We start from the raw sequence: 24,052 nt of genomic DNA on the forward strand, positions 1-24,052 counted from the left end.
GGTGTGATGGATAGGCCATTCAATGGGTCACAGCACCTTTCCCACTCACAGCTGAATCACCAAAAAAATAAAGTACTCAAACAATCAGGCAATATTTTAAAATGAACAGTTACAATAAGCCCTTGTCCTGCTGAGATCACAGCTCCAGGGCTTGTTCCACCACTTAACCTCTCCCTTGCTGGTGGACATGAGCCCATGTCCAGGCAGGTTCTCTCCACCCCTGCATGCACAGCTTTCCTGCAGGAGTGACTGTATCCTGCCTCTTCCACCTTGGGGCATAATCCTCCCATCAGCAAACCCAGCAAACCTTGTCAAAGACGTTTAATGGAGAAGCTGGTCTCACACTGCCCAGTTCCCTGAACCAGAGCAACACACCTTTGCCATAACAGCTGTGCTCTGGGATGGATAGCAAAGTGCCCCTTGAATTCCTCAGGACAATGGCTGAAGTAAATTAACACTTTTGTTTATATTCGTCTGTCGTGTGAGATAGATAGAAGTACATGAAAATGACATTTATTTATTACAATTAAAATCCTGTGGAACCACTCAAGTTGAAGGCTTGTTCCTTGAAATGCACAAGAAAGTTTTTCAAGATTAATTGTCCTTTTGAATCTATATTGAATCTTTCTTTCTCCTTGTATTACAGAGTTGCCACTAAAAAAAAAAAAATGAAGGCCCTCAAATTAAATATTGCAGATAGATAAGATAAAATATTTTTTCTTTAGTAAAGGGGGAAAAGAATGTGCTTCCATTTTTATTTTTTTCTCTTTCCCTGTAAATGTGATAGAAGAAATGTCTTTCCAGATAGAAGTCTTTTCTGCCAGGATGTATCTGCTGTGTGTGCATGCATGCATACAGGTGGAGTTTTCTTTCAGCAAAAACAGACAGTAATTCGGCCTGTCTCACTGCCCATCCCTAAAAATGCTGAAAGAACATATTTATGTTACAGCAGTATTGCTCTGTGGTATGTCCCAAGTGCTCCAAACAGAAGTGAGCAGCTTTAAGGAATGAAGAAAGCCTTAGCTACCTGTGTCCCGGGAATATGAATCACTCGGGCAAATATAATAAGTGCCTTCTGTTGGAGAGGTTATACTTTCTCAGAAATGCCTTAGGAGAGGGCTAAAAAGCAAGGGGAAGCCCTAAACATGAGTGCCTCTGGATGGCCAGAGCAGAAAGGCAGAAAGTACCACTGAAAGGGCTGAGGACTCACCACTCATGCCCTGAAGGCCAAATGTTACCGTCCGAGTGACTACACTAGGCCAAGAAGAGCAAAGTCCAGAGTAAAGGTGAGAATGGAAAGATTCCATGACATATTTACTCTATCAGTAGTGGCAATTAGCAGGTCAAAATTTAGTAAATTAGGTCTTGTGTCAGGATATCTCAGCAGTCCAGTGGTTTGAAATTTGACAGATCTTTTGGCGGAGATACAGCTGGAAATTTTGCTGGCTATCCTTGCTATAGCAAATCCAAACCAGCCCCTCAGACAGTGCATATTCACCTGTGTTCTGATTTATCTTGGTGAGAGGAAGTGAATGATTAATTTTCACCTGGGTAACATAATCTCACACCATCAGATAAGCTTTCCCTTCGTATCAGCCTGCTTTCCTTTGGCTTGCTTGCTCACCATCTGCTCAGAGGGGAGTGAAAACCACTTTGAGAGACCCTGAATGGCGACTCAACAGCAGTGTGTAGGAGGCATGCCAAACAGCCCCAATCTCTAGAGCAAAGGAATGCACCTCTGACTTTGTCTCTTGATGCTCTTCTGAGATCTACAGCTAAATGTGGAGGACCTATTGTGATACAGAGCATCCTCTCTCTTGAATCCTGGGTAGAATTGTTTAGCATCCATCAGCATTGAAGAAAACAAGCCCACTGTGCTAAGGGAGCCCTTTAGTGAGGTGAATCCTTCTCAGGGAGGCAGGGGAGCACCAAGGATGCCATTCCAGGTGCTGTGTACAGGCACAGTTGGGGCTTGGGAGCCCATGGAGCTGCTGGAACTCTTGGCAGGAGCAGGATTGGGTCACCTCTCTGAAAACACAAGCCTGATAAATATAGCCAGAGAGTTTTTGTTAGAAGTTACAGCTTACCTTCATCTGCAGTGACTGTAGTTATTTTTGCTAATCATCAAAAGAAACTGGATGTAGGAATAAAGCAATGGAATTATCTAGACACATGAATTATGAATTTTGCATCACGAATTACTGCCTAAAATAGCATGATGCACCAAATGCATCTAGGGCAAGTGTTCTTTAGTTTTGAAGGGCTGGAAATGACACTAGCTTCGGGGAAAAGAAATATTTTCTTTTATATCTCAGAAAAAAATTGGGCAACTTTCCTTTACCTATTTGGCATCCAATAGTTCCTAATCTCTTTACACAACTTTTGACACAGCAATCCTTCTGGGTTTCGGCTGCTCAGCTTGAAAGGCTTCACTGGGATTTGATTTTCAGAAGGTCAGTGCTAAGCATTTGGCAAAACTCAGGTGTCATCAGGGAAACAGAAGACCAAACACTGAGACACCCAAATACGCCTCCCCGTATCTTTCCTGCCTCTTCTCACTTCCTCGTTGTTAAATGCCCAGGAACTCGCAATATGCCATCATTAAAATTTCTTAACCAACTTTCATGGTTTCCACATCAGAGTTATGGGGCAGAAGACTTGTTTCTGGAGGACTTCCAAAGAATTTGGCTACAAAGGGTGAAAAAGGAAAAGGCTTGGGTAAAAGAAAAACCCCAGTGAGACCTAGATACCCGTATCACTGGATAGCTGCATAACTTATTAGCCTGGCTAGGGCTCTCAGGCTTACCCTACTTGATATTAACCACAGACACTCTGGTGGGAAATCCTCTTATAAGCTGTGATCCACTTCTGCCCCAGCCTGAAACAAACTTTGGTCTGCTGCCTGCCCAGCTCCTAATACAAAATGAAATTCCCCAGCCTGCACGCTATCTTTTATCTGGACTTTTACCAACACTACTATCACTGTATCGCTCAGAGGCAAGATTATTCAGACTCCCCGCTGGGGATCTGCAGCATCACCGCTGCACAGAACGGAGCACACCCAGAGACTGCAAATAGAGATGTTTCCGATATGCGTGGAATAGTTTGGGGCATACCCAGCTATACAATTATTATCATTTCTGCTTTCTGAAAAGCATTCCTTGGCATCTGATCACTGCTAAAAGTGACGGCTTGTTTGTGTTCGGTTCAGAGCCTGGAGATCTCCAGAACATACCTGTTTTCTTCATTTGCTTTATGTGATGGGAATTTAGTGAAGAATGATAGATTTGCTGCTGGGGTGTCTGTCTGCCATTTTTGTGAAACTGAGAGAACTGCATTTTGTTTGGTCCCCAAAATGCATTTTAACTTAGTTATCCTTCTAGGAGTGATGGAGAGGCTCCCTTTTCCCTCAGGTAGTATAGTTCAGAGGGTGAAAGTCTCTCAGGCCCCGCTTTGTTATCTTCTGGGTATAGTGTTAGACCAAGATGTTTACTCAGATCTTTTCATTTTGAGAAACTACTCCAATGAGGGGAAGGAGTTTTACTGGATGTTATTTAACACCCTCAAGCTTTGTTGCTAATTTATGTTGGTTGCTTTAAATATACATGAATGCTGAGGCTAAATGATGAATGGTGGCGAGCAAGTAACAGGGAGAAAAAAATCCACAAATACTCCAGTGTTAATTTGTTTTCTGAGCCGAGAAGATGGGGGAGATACTACTTCTGTGTCACACTTCAGCAAAACCCTGGATTACATTCCTCTCTCCTCCTCTTTCTTCTTATCCTCTGGTTGTACAGCAATCACCTATATTATTTAGGCAAAGTAAAGAGAATCCCTGTGGTGTCCAGCAGCTTCATTTAAGTACAAATTAAAAACTAAAAAAAGAAAAAAAAAAGGAAAAAAGGGACAGAAAAGCCTTAGCCATACATTTCTGTGGCTGTGGTCATACCTGTGCAGAAAAAGGAGATGGGTCCAACATCAGCAGGCTTGCAGTCCTTCATTTTGGAAGATGGATTGTTTTTTAAGACAGAAGATTGCCTGCTCATTTTGCCTGTACAAGTTAGTTGGGTAGATTTTGTTCATGCCTATGCCTATACCCCTCATATTTAAATAACCTTGTAGAGAGCACATATCAGGGTTCAAAAAGGATTCAATTACTCATTGAAATATATTACAGCTCTTTTTTATGCATCCAGGGCAAGAGCAGAAAGACATCAGAAAGGTATTATAAGAGAGTGAACATTTGTCTGAAATGCTATTTATATTTCATTGAATTGGCTGAAAAGGACTGTGGAAGGCCAGTAATGAGTGAGGGAGGCAGGCAGCCATCCCACTGCGCACAAAGGGTGGCATCTTGATGGATGATTTAATGACTCCAACATACGCGGAGGGGCCGGAGACCAGGCGGAAATATCCTGTGTTCAGGGCACAGCTTGAGTGGGGGGAAAAAAGTGATGTGGTACCTGCTTTCTCCCTCACTTACAGTTCAATGGTCCTTGTGCCACTGGTTTTGATTCTCCTGGGGCCATTCCTCATTGCAAAGGCAGGAATCATTCCTGCCTTCTCCAGGTTCAAATCTCTTCTGGGATGAAGTAACACATCAGATTAGCATCAAGCCCCAGCTGCTCACCTTACCCATCCCTCAAACACTGTTGTGTTTAACTGAGTATTTTCCCTAATACTCTAATTTCTGGAATGGGCCAGGAAAAAAATGAAAATACAGCTCTGAGTCTGAAGCTGAAAAGAGATAAATCTGGGGGATGCCCAGACAGGGTAAGGAAGCAGAAAGAAGGATGAAAGGGGTTCTGAACACAAAGCCATTTTGGAGAGGCATGTTTCTGCTTTATGGTGAGATGGCTATGAACAGTGGCAGACAAAGCCAGCTCCCATGTCATCTTCTCTCATATATGCAAGATGAAACGACTGATGTCAGAGATCAGCATATTATCTGATGCAAGTGAAAAGATAAACAAGTGCAAATAAGACCTCCATGAATTTTCAGCAATAGAGCTAGGTAAATTAGGACAACAGAGTTTTAAATTGGATATTAGCAAAAATTTCTTTATGGAAAGGTTTGCTAAGCTTTGGAACAGGCTGCTCAAGGAAGTGGTTGAGTCACCATCTCTGGAGGTATTTAAAAGACATGTAGATGTGGCGCTTAGAGATGTGGTTTAGTCCTGGATTTGGCAGTGCTGGCTTAATGATTGGACTTCATTGTCTTAAAGGTCTTTTGCACCCTAAATGATTCTATGATTCTGTGATCTGAAATGTAAAGTGTTAAAGGGCTGACCTCATACCTGAGTTTGGCTTGCCTGTAGAAGATTGTTATCAGCGAGATTGGTGCAAACTTTACTGAATGTATCCTCAACATCAGCTTGTTGAATGACTGAATGTATAGTCCTCCAAGTGCTTTGAGTTCTTTCATACAACCCACCTTCTCCATAGAGCATGAAAACTCTGTACATGGCTGGCTGACCAGTGGCTTGCTTAATCAATATTTGAAAGATTAGCATGCACTGCCTTTGCATATTCACCTATGCCTGATAGATGCTGTCCCCTGCAGGACCATTTTGCTGATGGAAACTGTCCAGCTCACCTGCAGGTTTTTTATTATCGAAGCAAATTAGTGAAACATCTCTTTGAAAAGGAAAAAAAAAAATCCTCCATCTCGTTATTGAGCTGCAAAGTGACGTATGTTGTACAGGTCCCATTTCTGAGCATGGAAGTTCCAGTACAAGCCTCAAACAGTATGTTTAAATAATTTTGTGAACTTTGGTATGTGCTAGAAATGCCTCCAATGACATTTCTCACTGTTTCCTAGCCCAAACACTGGGAATAATTATCTTTTCTTGACTTATGTTCTGTGTCGAGATCAAGAGGCTGTTGAGCTTAATTTTATTTGCGTTACTTGGAAGAAAGATCAAATGGAAAAAACATAATCAAACATTTATTTTTCTTCTTCTTTAATGTTGTCATGCTCCCCTTTTAAGTACTTATAACCTGACAGCATCTGGGGCAAGCTTTCCCGCCACCATCCCCTACCACAGCTTCAACCAGCACTAAACCAGGAACCTGATAAGGGGTTACATTTCTGACAAAAACCTGATGCCATAGTGATAGCGCTGCAGGGATAGATGCAGTAGACTGGATTTTGGCTTGCCTAGCAGGCTACTAGCTATTTATGGCAAAGCAATAATCACACTGAGTTGATAATGCTTGGATCTTACTTCTCTGGGATTTAAATGAGTACCCAAACTGCAGGGCAGCACAGAGTCTGTCCCAGGCTTCCTAACTTGTATTTACAGCTGGCTCTGGGTGACTCTCTTATCTAAGGCCTTTAACAAGTCTTTCTAATTAGTCCTCTCTGTAATATTGCCACACTCTCTTGCTCCTTAATTGCCAGGGTTTTTTTGTCTAGATAAGAGCAAGAATTAGATCTTCTTTAGAGCTGAAAAGGCCCACAGCTGGGCCCACACAACTCAAACTACAAAATCTATGTTGATAAGATTACTCCTGCATTTGTAGTGTCATCTGCACATAGTAAGAACACAACAACCAGGTCTTTTTTTCTGCACTAATACCAAGCCACTAAGGAAATGTACTGCATCACCAATAATCACAAAGTCATAGAATCATTTATTGGAAAAACACTTTAAGGTTATCAAGTTCAACCATTAACCCAGTACTGCCAAGTCCACTAGTAAACCATGTAAATCACTGTAGGGCTCCACATAGTCAGTAGTGAGAAATACATTTTGAGGATGCAGTTTATCTCATCTCTGCTTTGCAGAAAGCCATCTTTAGTAGAAAATTCAGTCACCTCCTTTTACCAACCCTAACAGCTGGATCTTCCCAGAGGTGCATAACCTACTGTGCACAAGTGTGCAAGGTGACACAGCCGTGTTTTTCAAGCGTTCCCTGTTTGAAAGCCCTAAGGGTCTTGTTCCCACAATTTATTATACTTAAACTGAAGTAAGTCGTGTCAGTGATTTACATTTCTAAGAGCATAGATATCAACAGCCCTTGCAAGCTGGGATAGATAATTTCATTAAAAGTTTCAGAATAAAGGTTAATCATCACAGCTACAGCTTGACAATAGCTTGGAACAAATTTTTGGATATAAGTGTAGGAAAATATTGGTTTAAATGCTTTCCCTGCAGCTTCGAATGACAATGAGATGGAGAGAGACTCTGAAACAGAAGCATCACTTGAACTGCAAGCAGCAACTGCTAAGGAAACTGGGGCAGAGGGAATGACTCAGTTGGCTGTGGTGCAGTCTCAAATCCACATGGGGCTCTGGAAATGTTCATCCATGCCAGTGATAGCGCAGCAACCGCATAGATGATTTTGACAGTCAGAGAAATTTGGAGAGCAGTAATGAAAAATAACCAACGCAATAAACCACTGGGAACTTCAGAGTCAAAGGGCACAAAGGACAACATTTTGAAAACAAAAGGAAGAAAAGAAACCGAGAGGATCTTTGATCTAAAGGCTTCTTCCTGCAGATTTTATCTCTCCAGACACAAAAATACAAGGCTTATGTCTATTCCCTTAAGAACTGAACAGCACGTCAAAGAGGAGAGGAAGCCTTACAAGATAACATTTAATCATCATAAAAATGCATGCTTGAATGTGACAAAGAGAAAGAAATCCATATATCTTAAAAGTCAATATGTAACAGAAATCTAACCAAAAAGTAAAAAAAAAAGTGCAATAATGTGTGCTGTGGCTTGAACAGAATAAGATAGATAAATGTACACTGCCAGCTGATCTCCTTTTGTAAGAGGACTATCTCATTTTTATTTTTTTCAATCAAATGGTCCCTAATCCTGACAGATGGTATGTCAATTCTTACTTGTCCTGTTTTTGGGCTTCTTGGAAGTATTTTCCACTCTTTTTTCTTTTCAATGGCTTTTTTCAATGTATTTTCTGTGTACATTACAGGTCTTTAGGGACCCATTACAGAAAGCAGTGTTTAGCATAACTCCATCCTTGTATCTCATTTCACGCTTCTACTGGCAATCATGTATTGTGCCCTATGGGGAAAGGGTGATTCTTAAATTGTCTTTAAGACCTTATTCAGGAAATCAGACACCCGAACTCAGTTCCACTGTATCTCTGTCAGGGGCATTAAAGATAGAGGCTCAAACCTTACCTGTCCCCTAGCTTGTTTGTTGGCACGACCACCCAAGCCAATGTACATTCCATGTCAGGAACTAATATAGAAGCACAAGAAATGGAGAAGTGTTGTGGGTCCTTCAAACTCCAGCCATCACACTCCTGGGATTAGCCTAGGTGATTGTATTTCTTCACTAGCATGTGCCCTGATGCTGTCCGCTCTGCCGTTATCGAAATTCAGGCTTGGTTTTGTCTGCTTTGCCTCATGTTTTTGGCAGCCACACACATGTGCAAGTTTCTCTCAGCTTTGCTTAAATTGAGAGAGGCTTTAGGGTGTGGCTGGAGACCTCGAGTTGGGAGTTACCGAGTGGGACACATCATGGTCCGTTAACCCCTGGAGCCCCTTCGGTGACCCCCAACCAAAGCCGTCTCTTACGCGGTGTGTCTCCCACACATCACACTTGCTACTGATCTGTATGTGGGAATATGGTGACTGACATTTAGCTCTGTGGACCCACACATGTGGTAAAACTCCCCAGGAAACATAGACTGGATCAAGCTGGGTGAGATGAGCAAGCTCCTCAGTGTGTCCTAGCATCCTGAGAGAATATAGCAGACAGCTATACGACTTTCCTTCGGAGAAGCATCTTACTAAAACCCCACAGAGGATGCAACGTACATCTCTCCTCATCTGTGTGCTGAATGGAGGGAGCTGTGGGCCCTCCCATTTCCCTGATAGGAAGCAACAGTGTGAGGGCCAGTGCATATCGTGGATGCATGCACATGTATTTATTTATGTATTTGTTATCATTAGTCCAAATTCAACCTTGAAAAAATTCAACTGACCCTACATCTTCTGCATAGAAGTGCATGAATGACCTGTGTGTCTGTGGAGGTTGGTCATTGCTGGAGCAAAGAGGGTTTCCCATCTGCAGAGGTGGTGTTCTCACTACACCTTTGGTTCTACACAGTCCTCTTCAAAAGAGACACATGGAGACCCAGAGAGAAACAAAATGTTGATTACATCCCCAATGCTATTTAGGTGAGTAATGCTGCAGGCAGGTACTTAGTGGGACTTCCAGAAGCATTTCTGCAGAGTTCATTCCTGTACCTGCCTGGCTCTCATGGTCCCCAAAGGCAAGTGTCAGGGCCCTGGGGCACAGCCTTGACCAGGCCCACCAGGACACCCTCCCAGGCACCCGGAGTCATGTTGCAGCACAGCCCTGAGTACCTGGTCCCCACCTGAACTGCACTCCTCTGCCTCCTGGCTGGACCTGCTGCAAGCCTAGGTTGAAAACACATGAAAAAAACAATAGAGCTGGGGAGACAGAGATGCTTGCAAGCTGTAGGGTGACTCTGCCAGATGTTTTTAGGCAAGGAACACCCCAGGCATCACCTCTCTGCCCTGATGCTTTGCAGTGGGCAGAGCTCTGGTCTTCCATTTCTCCTGCTGCCTTACCCTTTATTTCTAGGTAGGCAGCATCTCCTGAGTCGCCCTTGTCCCAGGTCTGCTTCCCTGACTTAGGTGTTGTACACAACCTAATAGAAGCATTTATTTTCAAATCCCTTCCTTTGGGAAAGAAATAATGTGGTTTTTACCTCCCATGAACATCATCCATGCACTTACTAAGATTAAAAGGCAACGCTCCTTCACTCCTGTACCAAGACAGCTTTAGTCTTAGGGACTTGGAAGTAATATAAAACCTGCTTGGCAAAAGGCAGGCCTTGCTATCTGGTTTGAGTGGGAAGGAGAAAGATTTCACACCGGGGGGTGCCATCTTCCCAGCTGGCCTCTAAATCTAAGCATGCAAATCCCTCATTTGTCTGGCCAGACCACATATTTTAAAAGCTTTGGGGTTTTTCTTTAATTGGTTTAAGAGCTTGGCTAACGCATAAGGTACAGTGCAAACCAGCTCTGTGTTACACACGATTCTGGGTTGTCTCACCACTCTTTCCACAGCCTGAAATGAAAGAAAATAACAGAGCCGATTATAGGCTTCAGCTACATGCTTTGTAGGTTTACATGCCTGGGAGCAGCTTGTGATCTAACTATATATTTTATAAGTGCTGTTGTTTAGATTTGTGTTTTGCAACAGATACAAAGCAGAAACCATTCTGAGGACCTCTCTACTTGGAAGATTTTTCTTGCCTATTATTAGCACTCTGCTTTTGCAGCAAGTGCTCATGAGCCAATATGCAGGGTTTTAAAGGACTTCAAAGTGTCATTGGGAACCAAGTGATATGTGTGTTAAAAAGGGTTTAATGGAGCTGCAGTCGCTGTAGCACAGTGTCTTTTTATAGCAAGTTTTTACAGCATTAAGAAAAACATCCTGCAGATTTCAGTGGGATTGGCATATGGATAAGGTACTTCGCACTATGATTTTTGTTTATGTGCTATTAAAAAAAAAGAAAACCAGCATTGCTAGCTATAGGGAGAATGATAAGCAGGAAGAGTTCTGCAAAACTCAGGCAACAGCTATTGCCTCTATTTTGGCTTTAATTATTTTCTCCTTTTTTTCAAAGAAAAGCTTATATTTGAAAGCCAGCAGCTTGACTTAGAGAATGGAGATATGGAGTGATTTGTATTCACATTGAAGATTTTAAAGTCTTTTTTTTTCCCCAGAGCCACTGGATTATATTATCATTAGCACAAGGCAAATCCTGCTTATCAAAGTTGAGGCAAACTTTCTGGGGCTGTCTTTAAAAAGTCATAGGTCAGGCTCCCAAGGAAAGAAGTGGTTTGCAAAAACTGTATGAAATACTAAAGTGGATCTGATACCTATGTGATCATGTTGATCTGCAGGAATTGGCAGGAATTTTATTAGGTCCTCTAGTTCTCCTTTTACGACATCATTTATAAGTCTCCTTTAACTATTCCTGGGCAGTATGCAGGGATAGCAGGTGAGACAGGTTACTCATTGTCCTTTAGCAACCTGCGTTAACAGCCTGTTAATTTCTGAAAGAGGCAGGCAAGGAGTGGAAAGGAAATACAAGTACCCATGGCCCACTGGGAGGGCAAGAGGCTTGCCCAGGGTTATACAAAAAGACATACAGTGTCTGTAATGTAGCTGTATGGACTTGTTCCAGCTCTGAAGCAACGTTATTTAAAAATGTTTCACTCTCTGCTTTTGCTTCAGGCTGGAGAACAACTGGTTTCTGCCTTATCTGAGGGATTGGAAAAAAAAGAGAGTCAGGGAAACCTTTGGTTGTTGTGACTGCCAAAGTAGGAACAGCTCGGGATTTCTCAAGCCTCGCAGGCAGCTGAGAGCTGCAAGCAAATGTGCTCAAAGCTGATGACAACAGGGGTTCAGCTCCCAGTGCTGCCCTTACACTGGCAGCTGTTTCCCATCCCCGTGGCTCAGTCCCAGCAGAACTAAAACCCTGGCAAAACCCCAGCGTGGCAGCCCCGTCCCTTCTGCCCCTGCTGCTCTGGCTTGAGCAGCTTCTCATTTTTCACACCCAGTCCTCCCAAACGGAAACCCTGGTCTAAAATCTTACACAAGCAGCCGGAGAGATATTTTTTTCTAGTCTGCGGAGGAGGGCAGAGGAGAAACGGTGCAGGGGGGAAGGGTTTGTGGAGTTGGTTTCCTTTTTTTTTCTTTTTGCAACACTAGTTATTCAGGGGAGTGTCTTGCATTATTAATGCTGAGTGGCTCCGGCAACTACTGCGGTTCAAGGTCGTTACTCATCCGCTGCTACTGCAGGAGACACAGGAGCGCTGAGCCAGAGCTGTTCATCCAACTCTCTTGGTCCTCCCAGGCCAGCAGGTTGGGAAGAGCTACACATGGGGCAGCGGGGTCGCGTGGGGGCGTGGAGAGCAGCCCCGGGCCAAAGGGTCATCGCAGTCTGGTCATGGGGTGCCTGGGTGTGTGGGATCTGCTGGATTTAGTGGGTGGTGGGGCCTGAGAGGAGCTGAGGGGTGTGCAAAGAGCAGGGGTTGGGAGAGCACCTGCGATGTGGGAGTGCGGGGTCCTCCATGCACCTTGTGGGAGGGCAGATGTCTGTATGCCTACCTGGGTGTCTGCCCCTGTATCACTTACAGCTACAGAGGCATGCAAGTCTCCTTTCATCTCGAGCTGTAGGAATGCAGGATGCTCTCTGAGCATGTCCACGTGCTCCCTTCCTGCCTGATTTCTTCCGTTTTTCCTTCCTTAGGATGAAGGGCCCTAGGCAAACATTCCTTAATTTATTCTGCATCCTCTGGCTCTTGCTTCTGCTGAAGGCTGCCTCTTCCTCCCCTCTACACCATGAAAATGAACCACCACCCCCTTCACTCCCCATTGGGCTGTACAAAGGACAGACCTGCGTTGGTATGTATCCAGGTTTTGTTTGCCTACTGGACTTGTTCATTCGTTACTCCTCTGGTGAGCTGAGAATTGCTGTGCACATCATAAATCGCTCCTTTATCTATTTCAACAGCTGTACTGCAAAACACTTGTAGTCTTTGGTGAAACAGTCACTGAAGATTTTGCAAGGCCATTGTGGGGTCTGGAGTTATTTTATGATTTTGTTTTTCAGTGGCTGCTTCCCAAAGTTCATGGTTTTGCTCTGTGAGCAATGGTAACTAAAAAACTGGTTTTAATGTCTGTAGGTCTGGTACATGGAAACAGGATGTTGTGAGGTCCTTGTATTTGTTAGGGTTCACAATGCATTTTGCTTAACTGCAGGAAGGCACAGTTTCCTTCAGACTTGCCCAGAGTCTCCCCATTGTCTTCATTGCCTTGGAAACTCTTCTTAAGAGTGGTTGGTCCATATTTGGGACAGACACCTTTGTGGTCTGGATGATCATCTCTGAACATCCAAGTTGGAAAGTCTCTTTCCTCACATTTCCTTTCCTTTTTGTGAATGCATGCATCTGCATGATCTGTACTAAAGTGAGGCAAGTTGGCAACACCCCTCTAGTGTGACTTTGGTGACTGTGGTGATATCCACAAGATCTGTAGCTGGGGGTATCCTCAGCTGGCTGATTCCCAAAGGAAGACCGGTAACACTGGAGTCAGTTTAAACTGTGGGTATCTCTGCATCAGAAATGCCCTTGTCATGAGACTCTGTATATCTAGAGAGATGTGGGATCTTATATTTTTTATGTGTGCTAATGTGAAATGTTGGGTATGTCCTATGCATTACAATCAAATGCTTTATTTTGTCTTCAGTTGGACTCATTGATTTTAGAGGTCTTTTCCAGCCTAAATAATTCCATGATTCTTTTAGTTTCCCCGGGGCATGTTTTGTGCTGTAAACATAAACCCTGTCACAACCCTCCATCCTACAGAAGGAAATAATTCTTTTCACTATGGCTCAAGGAATATAATTAGAAATCATATTCCTAAGCTTGATAAAATCAGATTTTTACCTCACTTCTGAGCCATCCACAGTGCCCCTGAAAGTTTTGGTGCCAGGGAGGCAGGATGAACCAAAAGTGGAACGAAGTGGAAGTCAGGGTGGTGAGGCTTGTGCAGCCCCTGATGGGGTTCAGCCACCAGATGGAATATGAGAACAAGTGGTGAAAAGCAGAAATGACCGTCAGGGACTGGCCTTTTTTGGACTGGCAGCCATGCAAGCTGTGACTGAGCAGCTGCCAGAGCGAGGGAGAAGTGGTGTTTAATGGTGAGATCTTTAGGGTGCTACCATTTTGATGACACAGGAAAGTCAGTGATCATGCTCATTCGCTACACTAAACGCTTTACAATAATGTTTTTTAGATGTTAGGTGTAAGCATTGTCTGCCCTTTCCATCCTGTTGATCTAGCAAAGTTCTAAATTCCTAAAGTCACTGCACATAACATTGAAGTTGCCTCATGCAAGGTCCTTTTTTCCCTCCTAAAGGGATGAGAGCTGAATCAGCCCCATTGCTGGGATCACTGAACATGTCCCTGGCTCTTGTCTCCAGCAAGAGGACAGGAAAAACACTGCCTTCCACACCAGTTTCTCTCTCTGAAGTGTCCCTTCAGCTAAAAACATCCTTGTGAGCTCAACTCAGGACCAAAACAGACTGTGCCCCACCTCTGTAAACTGCAAGATAAAAACAAAGTGTGGCAAGTGTTAAAAGCGCATGGGCCAGGCCTGGCAGGGAGGACTGGTGGCTGCTAGCCCAGATGTCTGCCACTGGGCTTTTACTGATTAGCTGCTCTCTCAACTAAACACTTGAAAACACTTACTGTGTCCCTTCATTATATCAGGCAGGAAAGAGAAAGCACAGAGAAAGTGATGTTTGTGCTTGCCATGGCTTGGAGCAGGAATAAAGTCAGTTCTTGCATCTAATTCAGTGATCAGCCCTCTCAGGAGCAGAAATTAAGCAAAATCAACTTGTGATTTCCTTCCAATAGCTCGACCCCAGACCCTGGTTTGCCATCTTGGAAGGTAATGGGAGAGAACCATAAGAACTTCCTCTGTGTCTTCTTGGCCTTAAAGATCAAGGCAGAATTTTTCATAGAATCAGAGAGAATCATGGAATGGTTTGGGTTGGAAGGGACCTTAAAAACCATATAGTTCCAGCCCCCCTGCCATAGACCTATAGACCATGTTGCTCAAAACAACATCCAACCTGGCCTTGAACAGTGCCAGGGATGGGGCATCCTGTTCCAATGCCCTCTCACCCTCACTGTGAAGAATTTCTTCCTAATATCTAACCTAATTTTTGATGTGAGAAATGCCTGCTGCCAAATGTATGGGAGATTTTATTGAAGAAATGGGGGTTTTCATGCAAGTTAAATGTGTGGTCAGGTATCTAATCTTTCAAAGTTATCTGCCCCTGTTTTCTGAGGGAAATGAGGTAACTTCACATTGAATAGTCATTTCTGATCACTCCTGTGTACCACCTGCATGACCGGGATTGCTGTGTTAGTAGCCAAATCCTGCCAGAAAATGGATGCTCTTCCAGTAACAAAACCACAAAAATATTTCCCATTAATCCTTTCCACTGAAATTATCACACTTCTTGAAGAAATATGTAGAAATGATATGACAGGAGAGCAAAGTGCAGCTCTGCTACCTCCGTTAAATGTGGTACAACTTGGTTGCTTCTTCCTTCTGTTCTCCTTGCTAGTGGCATTCCCTGGGTAGGCACCACCATCTGCGCCAGTATATTCTGGTCATACTGGCAAAGCAGTTGGATGCTTCAAGGGGCTTCCCTGCCCTTAGCAGATCCTGGGAAATGTATTTTGTGTCAGCACCTGTATGCTGATACAGAATATGGCAGGGGGAGAGGAGGGCATGCCTCCGATGAGGTGCCACAGCAGGCTGAACAACTCAGACAATTCATAGGGAGAGGTTGGTCAAAACACATCTGCTTTCAGATTGTCACTTGTCTAAAAAAGGTGACTCTTTTGCAGCAAACTCATATTAGAAAACATTAGACAAAAGTTTTAATCATCCTCAGGAACTGTAAAAAAGGTCATGTCATTTTTTTCTGCATTTTCTTGAAAAACATGGCTGCTTCATTCAGGGAAAGTCTTTTTATAATTGACATGGTGTGCAAATAAAGCAACTGTAGTGTTCCCACCTAAAAAAGGGTTTAGTACTGCTGCCTTTTAGAGTTATGGCAAAGAGGGGAAAAGCACCCAGCAGTAATCCTCCCAGCCACAGGATCAAATGCAGTATACCTAAGCAGTTCTAAGATAACTGGTCTATAGCAGTTTCTAACCACAACCAAATAAATGGTCTTCCTTTGGCCTTGTCACGAGAAAAACTTTCCCAACATGTGACATTCTCTTTTCTCCATCAGTGTTTCCTGTCTCCCCAGGCTGGAAAAATGCCACCCTTTTTGTGTGAAATCAGCTCAGGCCCTCCCTCTTGGCCTTTTGCACACTTAACATGTGATATGTTCTTCTGGTTTTTCCCTATGGTAGAAAAAAGGGCTTTTGTAATTTTTTTCTACATAGAATCATAGAATCACAGAATATGCCGAGTTGGAAGGGACTGCAAGAGCCCATGAAGCTGTTTTATCTCCTGTAAATGCAGTGAGATTTGCTCTGTGCACTGTTTTGGATGCTGGGTCTGGCTTTCCTTTCTGTTTGTTACTAATGGGTAGTATGGCTTAAGAGGTTTATTCAGGATGAGAAATCCTTTTGCTGAGTGCAGCCTGACAGTTTCAGCGTGGCATCCTGAGAAAGAGATTCTGTGTATTTTTCTCTTAAAAACTAAGCATGAATGAACACTTCAGATACTGAGGTCTCTGACTTTCCCATCTGTTAAATGAGGAAAAACTGCCCATTTCACAGGGCAAGCAAAGTTTTACTTAATGTTAGGGTACCCAAAGACAGTACAATAACACTGGTAACTGCTGACACTGGTGTTAATGTTTCATCATACCTGAGATCATGTTCTTTATTTTTCTACATTTCTTAAAATTTTTCTTCTAATTTTGAAAGTTTTTATTCCCTACTGCCTACCACCCTAAATTACAGCAGAGCCCTTTCGGGGTTTTTGCAAATTGTTCTGTTCTCTAGCAAAGTTGACTTCATCCAGAGGTGTCTGAAGCAACCTCAGGAAAGGCAGAAGCTGTCCTGGAGGACGCAGAAACTGAGGGAGACACTGAAAGACAGAAGGGAACTGCTGTATTCATCTCTCTGCAACGTAGTGAAGAAGAAATTTGGGGAATGGTAGATTAGTCACTTAAGCATCAATTCCTAGAAAAATCATGAAATAGTTTATAAAACATTTTAAAAGCACCTTTCAAAAATAATGTCAGATCAATCTAATTTTCTTTGCCAATGGTATAATGGTGTGTAGACACAGAGGAAGCAGTAGATATTATAGCTGGACTCTAGTAAGACTTTTGGCACTACCTCAGCACTAATCTTACGACTGAGACATGTGGCATCGATTAAGCTTCTACAGGGCAGGACAAAACTGATGGGTAGCCTTGTTTAGAGAGTAATTACAAGTGGCTCACTCCCTAAGCAAAAGGATATACAAAATTACGTCTTTCTTGGACTTCTCTTTCCATATTTTCACTAGTCAAGATAATGAAATTTGTGCTATTAAATTAGCAGCTCATATATGGCTGAAATTGTTTGCAAGTACAATGAAGGGCCGAATTAAATTAAAACAATCTTGACAACTTGGAGTACTTGCACTTGAAAAGGTTATTTCAATATGGGAATGTTGAAGGCACTTCAGTAGAAATAGTCCATGTAGCAGATGAGATCAAACCAGCTGGGTAGCATCCCTAGGGAAGATCATCTGGGTTTGTGGTGGCACAATGTTGGCATGCTGTCATGAAGCACACACATGTGCCGAGCACCAAGACGCGAGAACAGAAGATAGCTTGCAAGATGTGAAGTAACCCGTTACCTTTCTCAGCATTGACAAAGCTCAGAGGAATTTCTGCCTTGCCTTTTGGGGCTGTGCATCAAGAATGATGCAGAGTGACAGGAGGTTTCAGAGAAAAACAAGCATAAGCTATAAAGAACGAGTGAATAAATTAGAGTTAATTAGTCTAGAGAAGACAAACTTGAGAAAAACATGTCTGTCCTTGAAAACATTAAAAGGGTGATCCGTTCTCAAGGTTCATAACAGCTGTGGCAAGAAATAACAGAAATGGGTACCAGTGGGGACATTTGGGTTAGGAAGAAGATTTTCTAAGGTCAGTAATAAGTGAGCACAGTCGTTAGTTCCTGAGAAATCTGTAGAAGACCTCATTAGAGATTTTTGCAGACTGTGTCTAGCCTGTCCCTTTAGAATGGCCTAGATGGCACAGATCAACTGCTAGAGCACAGGTTGTGTAAGAGGACTTCTTTCAGTGTTTCGGGGGTTCGGTGCTGTGACTGCGAGAACCATTTGCAAATAGCAGCATTTATTTGTTTTCTTCCCAGAAGTCGACTGCCCTGCTCTATTGACCATTAACTTTGGTTGCCCTTTTTGGAGTGTGGTGATTAGTCAGGGAGCACTCAATACAACCAGACAGCAACGCTGTCCATCTTCTTTGCTAGTGAGCAGAGATCCTGTGGGTCAGCAGCCAGGGAAGCAAATTTCCCCATCTTTGTGCTCAATATAATGCCATTCTCACAACCTTTGCAGGTCAGCACTTCCATTCATCCAGGACCACATAATTCCTAGTGTATGAAGAAGCATGTTTTTGAAACATATTTTCAGCTCTGATTACATTAAAGAACAGATGTTTCCGAGCTACCAGCAGTGTAAAACGCTGACCTCTACCTGTGTTGATTTGCTTGGTTGTCATTGTCCTCAACAGTTTGCCTCCGTCTAGCTGTGCATGAGTGCAGGGATGAAATATGCCCCGCAGAGTGGCAGCAGGATTGGTGGTGTCTGGAGCTCCTGATAACTTCACACAATGGAACATGCCAAATGGAGTTGGAGGCTTTTAGCAACTGTGCTCAGACAAAGTGGCTGTGCACATATTGTCTGGGGAGGCACCATGACAGAACGTATAATTTACAGCTCAATGAGTTCTGTAAAAAGGCCATACCCAATATCAGTGTAGCACCACAATGTATTTTACTCTGAAAGGCTGGGAATTGACTTTGATTACAGCTAAACCACTGCCAAGCCACAGCACCTCTGTTCAGTTCACCGACATTGCTCAGTTTACTGAGTGGCAAAATTTGGCCTGTTAGTCAACAAGAAATACTAAATTTGATCATAACATTTTTTTCCTAGGTTTATACTTTAGATAGGAAAGAACAGACATGGGAGTAGTAAATACAGTAGAGATACTAAAGCTACTATTCAGTAAAAACATCATTTCCAGAATCACCCCAACTCTTACTGAAAGTTTATGACTGTAAAATGTAAATATATCTATTGATCACAATAAAAAGGTATGCTCAGCACACCAACACATCTACATCTATGTGTGTGTAAATACACAGTCACATCTGTATGCATTTGTAGATATGGGTAGTCATGTACATTTTACATTACTTATGCTTGCCTTCAGTATAAGTTTTCTTTAATAGTTTTATTTATCGATGGTCTATTTGGGTGCTGATTGCCACGTGTGTGCCTCTCGTTCTTGTTCGTATGTTAACCCTTAGAGAGAACTTCTGCTTATGTTTAAGGCAATCACTTTTACTGGTTTTAGGAACTGTATATCTGAAACAAGTTTCCTGCATTCTGAGTCTTAAAATGGTCAAACCTTTGTGACAAGGATGAAGTTATCCATTCACATTAACTTCCCCTGCCAGCAATCGGGCTTCGGTAAATTTTCAATATTCTTTCTTGATTTGGAAAAGATAAATATGCTCACGGCACACATGCAAACATGGGGTTTTTTTCCTATTAATTAATACAGAAAACATTTCTATTGGAAATGCCTGGGGTTACAGATTTTTTTAAATAGGGCTCTTTAAAGTGTAATATAGGAAACATTTGGAATACGTTTGGTTGGCAAGTATGGTACTAGTGTCTTCCACTAGATGGAAACTGAATTTTTGGCACTGCCATAGCTCTATCAGAGTCCTTATTGGGTGTCTTAAGAAAACAGTAGTGAATGAATAGGGCTCTAAAGTTAGGGTGTCTGAGGTGGCTCACTGCTACTGCACGTGCAACAGAAATGATAACTGGTATTCCAGGGTTTGCTGGTTTTGTTACTGATTTTGTTACAAATGTACTCAAAATACTGTTATATTGCTATTAATATTTTAAAAATATCTTTAGCCAATATACTATATGTAATTTAATACCCAGTGACAGGTTTGTTAATAGTGTATCATTTAGTATTTCCAGGATATTTTATAACGCTTAGCAAATTAAGGGCAAAAGGGTCTCATATATGCCAATACGTTTGAATGGATACCTCTAATTATATTCCATCATTTCAATATCTCTGTAAAATGCATTGGCACTGTAAATGAAATAGGAAACAAAATCTGAGTTAAAAGACTATCACTCAGATCCATTTCTAAATTACCTTTCAAAGAAACGAATCTTCTGGCTGTAAGAAAACTGTCCTAACTTTGCATATACAGTTAAGTCATTTGAGCTGAATATTTCCATGCTGGAGTGAAATCTTGAGGTTATAAAGGGCTGTTCTTTGAAAGTATCAGCTCAGTGCTGAGAAGCAGTGCAAGAAGGCAAAATGGGTATTGGGAACTATTAGGAAAGGAATATATAATGAGTGAGATGCTGGAACAGGTTGCCCTTGAGAAGCTCTGGATGTCCCAACCCTGGCACTGTTAAAGGCCAGGCTGAATGGGGCTTTGAGCAACCTGATCTAGTGGAAGGTGTCCCTACCCATGGGATGGATAACTAGATGATCTTTGAGGTCCCTTCCAACCCAAACCATTCTATAATTCTATGAAAAAGAAAGCATTCCTGTATTGTAACTTTGCATGGTCTGCCTGCATCAAAAATACCCACATGGATGTCCGCATCTCAGAGAAGAAAACCTTACTTCTTCCTAGTTCCCCATGTGAATGCTCTTATTTCAAACAGGAATGTCTTTTTCCAGGTTGAACTGGAACTGGATTACATGAATTTAGAAAGAGGAGATTTTATACCTGTATAACAGCATCTGCATGTGGAGTAGCAATATTGCCTTTTGTAGACAGGCTCTTGGGTCTCCTCACCTGTAGGCTTTGAGATGCTTTGGAGCTTAGGATCGTGTTTTGGGAAAGCCTTCATCTTCTGTATAAAACCAGGAATGTGATAGATGGGTTCATTTACACAGAGGCTGGCTGCTGCAGACAGATTTTTGAGGCAAAGGTTTGCCGCTTCACCAAACAAGGCTCCAGCTCCTGCTTCACTGGGAGTGAGCTGGCTGGCAGGGTTTGCAGAGAGTTATTTGTGTTCAAGGCTGCTTTTGTGGACTTATATCCTCCTTTTGCTCTGTGGGTGCGTTTAATTTATGGCTAAGGAACAGTGATATGGCTGGACAGGTGAGAAAGAAGTCCAGTACCCAGAAATGTGAGCAAAGGATGGCAAAGGAGGATGTGTCAGGTGCCAGAAATCCAATTTAACAGAGTTTTACTCAGACAAATAGACCTACAAATCTGAAACTTAGAGAGGCAGCTTACACTATCCAGACATTTTTTGACATCCCTAGGTATAATTCTAATTATAGAGCCTTTCAAACTTGTGCAGCAGAAGTGGATTAAGTTAAATAGTCTGCTCAAACTGCTAGAGGCTTCACAGCTAAGAAATTAATTTCTCTAGCTTTGATTTTATTATTGGGGTATGATTTTTTTTCCCTGAGCTTATTGGAAATGTCATTTTATTATTACACACTACTTTCAAATACATGGAGAGAAGTACTTCCTGATGTGTGAGTTTTCACCTTGCTGCTGCAGAGCAAAATGGTTATGGACTTGTCTTATCTCTTCAGAAATTAATAGCAGATGGCACAAACCATCGCTAAAAGAGACAGGCATTTTATTAATACCAGAGTCTAGTTTCTAATGGCTGGCAGGTATTTTAATGGCAATGAAGTTCTTCCAGAGAAAACATTCTTCAGCCTGTCAGGGTATTGAAACCTATTATTGAAGTGAGATAGCAGAGTCAATTTGTTGAAACTTGTTACTAAAGAAAATCTTATGCAACTATAAAAAAAAATTAGAGCTTTTTTAATGATGAAGCCTATTTACATTGGCTTATATGCACCCAGCTCATGATGAGAGATAAATCACATCTAAATAGCAAGTAAATTAAAAGCAAGCAATAGTTGCTAATGACTGACCAGATCAGGACATACTTTTCTACTGATGCCAGAACACTTAAAAGTTTGTATTAGTGCACATATCATAAGTAATTAAATCAGTTAAATTTCTACAGTTGAAGATATCTGATTTCCCCTTGCCCTTTTTAGCTAACTAATTATTTTGCATTTTTGACCAGCAAAATTAAGACCCAATTAAGACTAGGATAACTGCTTACCATTTCTTTTCCTGACACTAAATTCAGAGGAAGATAATATATTGGATTAAAAGGAGAGCAGGTTTGTAGTAGGAGTGAGGATAGTCTGGATTATCTTGAATTTGTAAACACTAACCTCTTGAAGTTTAGCCCATCACCAGAGATAGGTTCTCCCAGAGGATAAATCTGAATTACTGGGGTGGCATGTTTTTACAAAAAAAAAAAAATGGGGAGTCTAGGTGGGTTAGGCTCCCCAGACCATAGTGACCCCTAGACATTCCTTCTCCCTCTGCACAGTTCAGTCTTTTTCCCCAAGTAATTTACAATCTCCAACCCAAAAGCTTCTCCAAATGGCATCACTCTAAATGAAGGTCTTTGGCAGAGCTCATAGCAAGGTGATAAGAGATGTCAGCAGACCACAAGGAGTAAAGAGAGGTGGGCCAAGGGCAGTTGATAAAAGACCTGGTCGATAGGGAAAACAGAGCAGATGAGCCAATGGCTTGTGTTGATGGCATGTGTTCCTGGGGAGCACCTTTCCCACCGGAGGGCAGGAGGACTACCCAAATTCAGGTCCAGAGACTTCAGCCGCGATGCCTGATGATGTCCCCAACTAGAACTGCAGACCCTTTTTAAAATCAGTCAAGACTTTCTTTATCAGCTTGTCCCACAAAGTAAGCATTTTGCCTGGAATAAATGCATTTGACTGGGAGAGCATTTGAATAATCAAGGTGTGGTCTGTGGGTGCCTGAGGTGGGGAGAGTATAACAGCGTGAACAGAAACATCCTCTCTGTGATAGTGAAAACAAGTTTATGAGAGCAAACATTCTGAAGTTCAGCTCTGTGGGTTTTTCCCTAGTAGTCAGGCTATTATTATTGTTATTTATATTCATATAGCTTCTAGTAGCCTGAGGTACTGCATTAAGTACTGCACAAACTCAGTGATGGCTCTGTTAATCCTCGTGTGAAGCAGATTTCCCTTCAGGCCTGGTTCAATAGACACAAAGGTGTCTATCTGACTTAATCGATTGAAAAAATTTTCATTTAATTGCCAGGAGACTGCTCCTAGAGTAGTGTTACCCACATGATTGTGTTTGTGGTTAAGAATTCTATTTCTGTTTGGCAGAGCTGAACCAAAAATAGCTTTTTTGTTTCTCACTCCCTCTGTGGTACTTTGACAAACATGAGATAGAAACTCACATCTTCAGTGTCTTGTATAGCACAGAAAATGGAAGCACCAAGGGTATTTTTATTCTCAGCCCAACTCTTCGGATGTTGAGCTGTTTGTCCATAAGCCCCTTTTTCTGCAGACCCCGAATGGAAGTGCAGGAGCACTGCATTACACAGCACAGGCAAAATGAGAGACACTTCTCTCTGCTGCAGTAGGTGAGATTGTCAGCTCCAACCTAAACAGTTCTATGATTCTGTGGATTCCTCAAGCTCGTGGTGCAAAAGAATGAGAAAAAAAAACAAAAGCTGTGCACCTCAGAAAATATCAGAGGGATAGCTCTTTCCTGTCTTTCTTCTTGGACTCCTTTTTGTCTTTTTGACTTCTAGACATCAAGATTGTTAGATGAACGCCTGACCTCGGTATGAGTAGAAAGGAAGGCATAGAAAGAATGTGTGTTTTTGTGATCAAAACACAAAAGGTAGTTTAGGTAGTTTTCTGAGCTTCTATCCTCATAAATAAAACACAGAAGTCAGGGGAAGGGTAGTTTTTTGTTGTCTGCAGGTTGCACATGTATGTTAATAATATAGTTTCATAAGAACTAAGCTATGTAATGCCTTTTAGATGTGTTACAGTGTGTCTTGAGGATGTGCACTGCCATCTCTGTGCTAAAGGATGGATCAGTCTGGCATGGCTGTGCGCATGCTACCCCAGCAAAGGACCCAGGGTCTATTTTCTGTCTCAGGGGTAATGGTTTTAAACTAAAATAGGTTTTGGTTAGATTAGATATAAGGAAGGAGTTTTTTACAATGAGGGTGGTAAAACACTGACACAGGTTGCCCAGAGACGTGATGGATGCCCCAGCCCTGGCAACATTCAGAGTCAGGTTGAATGGGACTCTGAGCCACTTGGTCTAGTTGAAGCTATTCCTGCTCATTGCAGGGTTTGGACTAGATGC

General features: G+C 42.3%; 1 protein-coding gene across 1 annotated transcript in view; it reads left to right on the top strand.

Annotated features, from left to right (window-relative positions):
• The first annotated feature begins 11,591 nt into the window (after positions 1–11,591).
• Positions 11,592–24,052, top strand: part of AOAH (acyloxyacyl hydrolase) — an 84,083-nt gene continuing 71,622 nt past the window's right edge. The window contains exons 1-2 of the mRNA XM_018075724.2: positions 11,592–11,885; positions 12,274–12,428. Coding sequence (XP_017931213.1) covers positions 11,761–11,885; positions 12,274–12,428 — 280 coding nt within the window. The 5' untranslated portion in view covers positions 11,592–11,760. The remainder of the gene's footprint in view (positions 11,886–12,273; positions 12,429–24,052) is intronic.

Source organism: Manacus vitellinus, unplaced genomic scaffold (genome assembly GCF_001715985.3).
Source record: "Manacus vitellinus isolate BGI_N305 unplaced genomic scaffold, ASM171598v3 scaffold_3_pilon, whole genome shotgun sequence".
Lineage (NCBI taxonomy): Eukaryota > Metazoa > Chordata > Aves > Passeriformes > Pipridae > Manacus > Manacus vitellinus.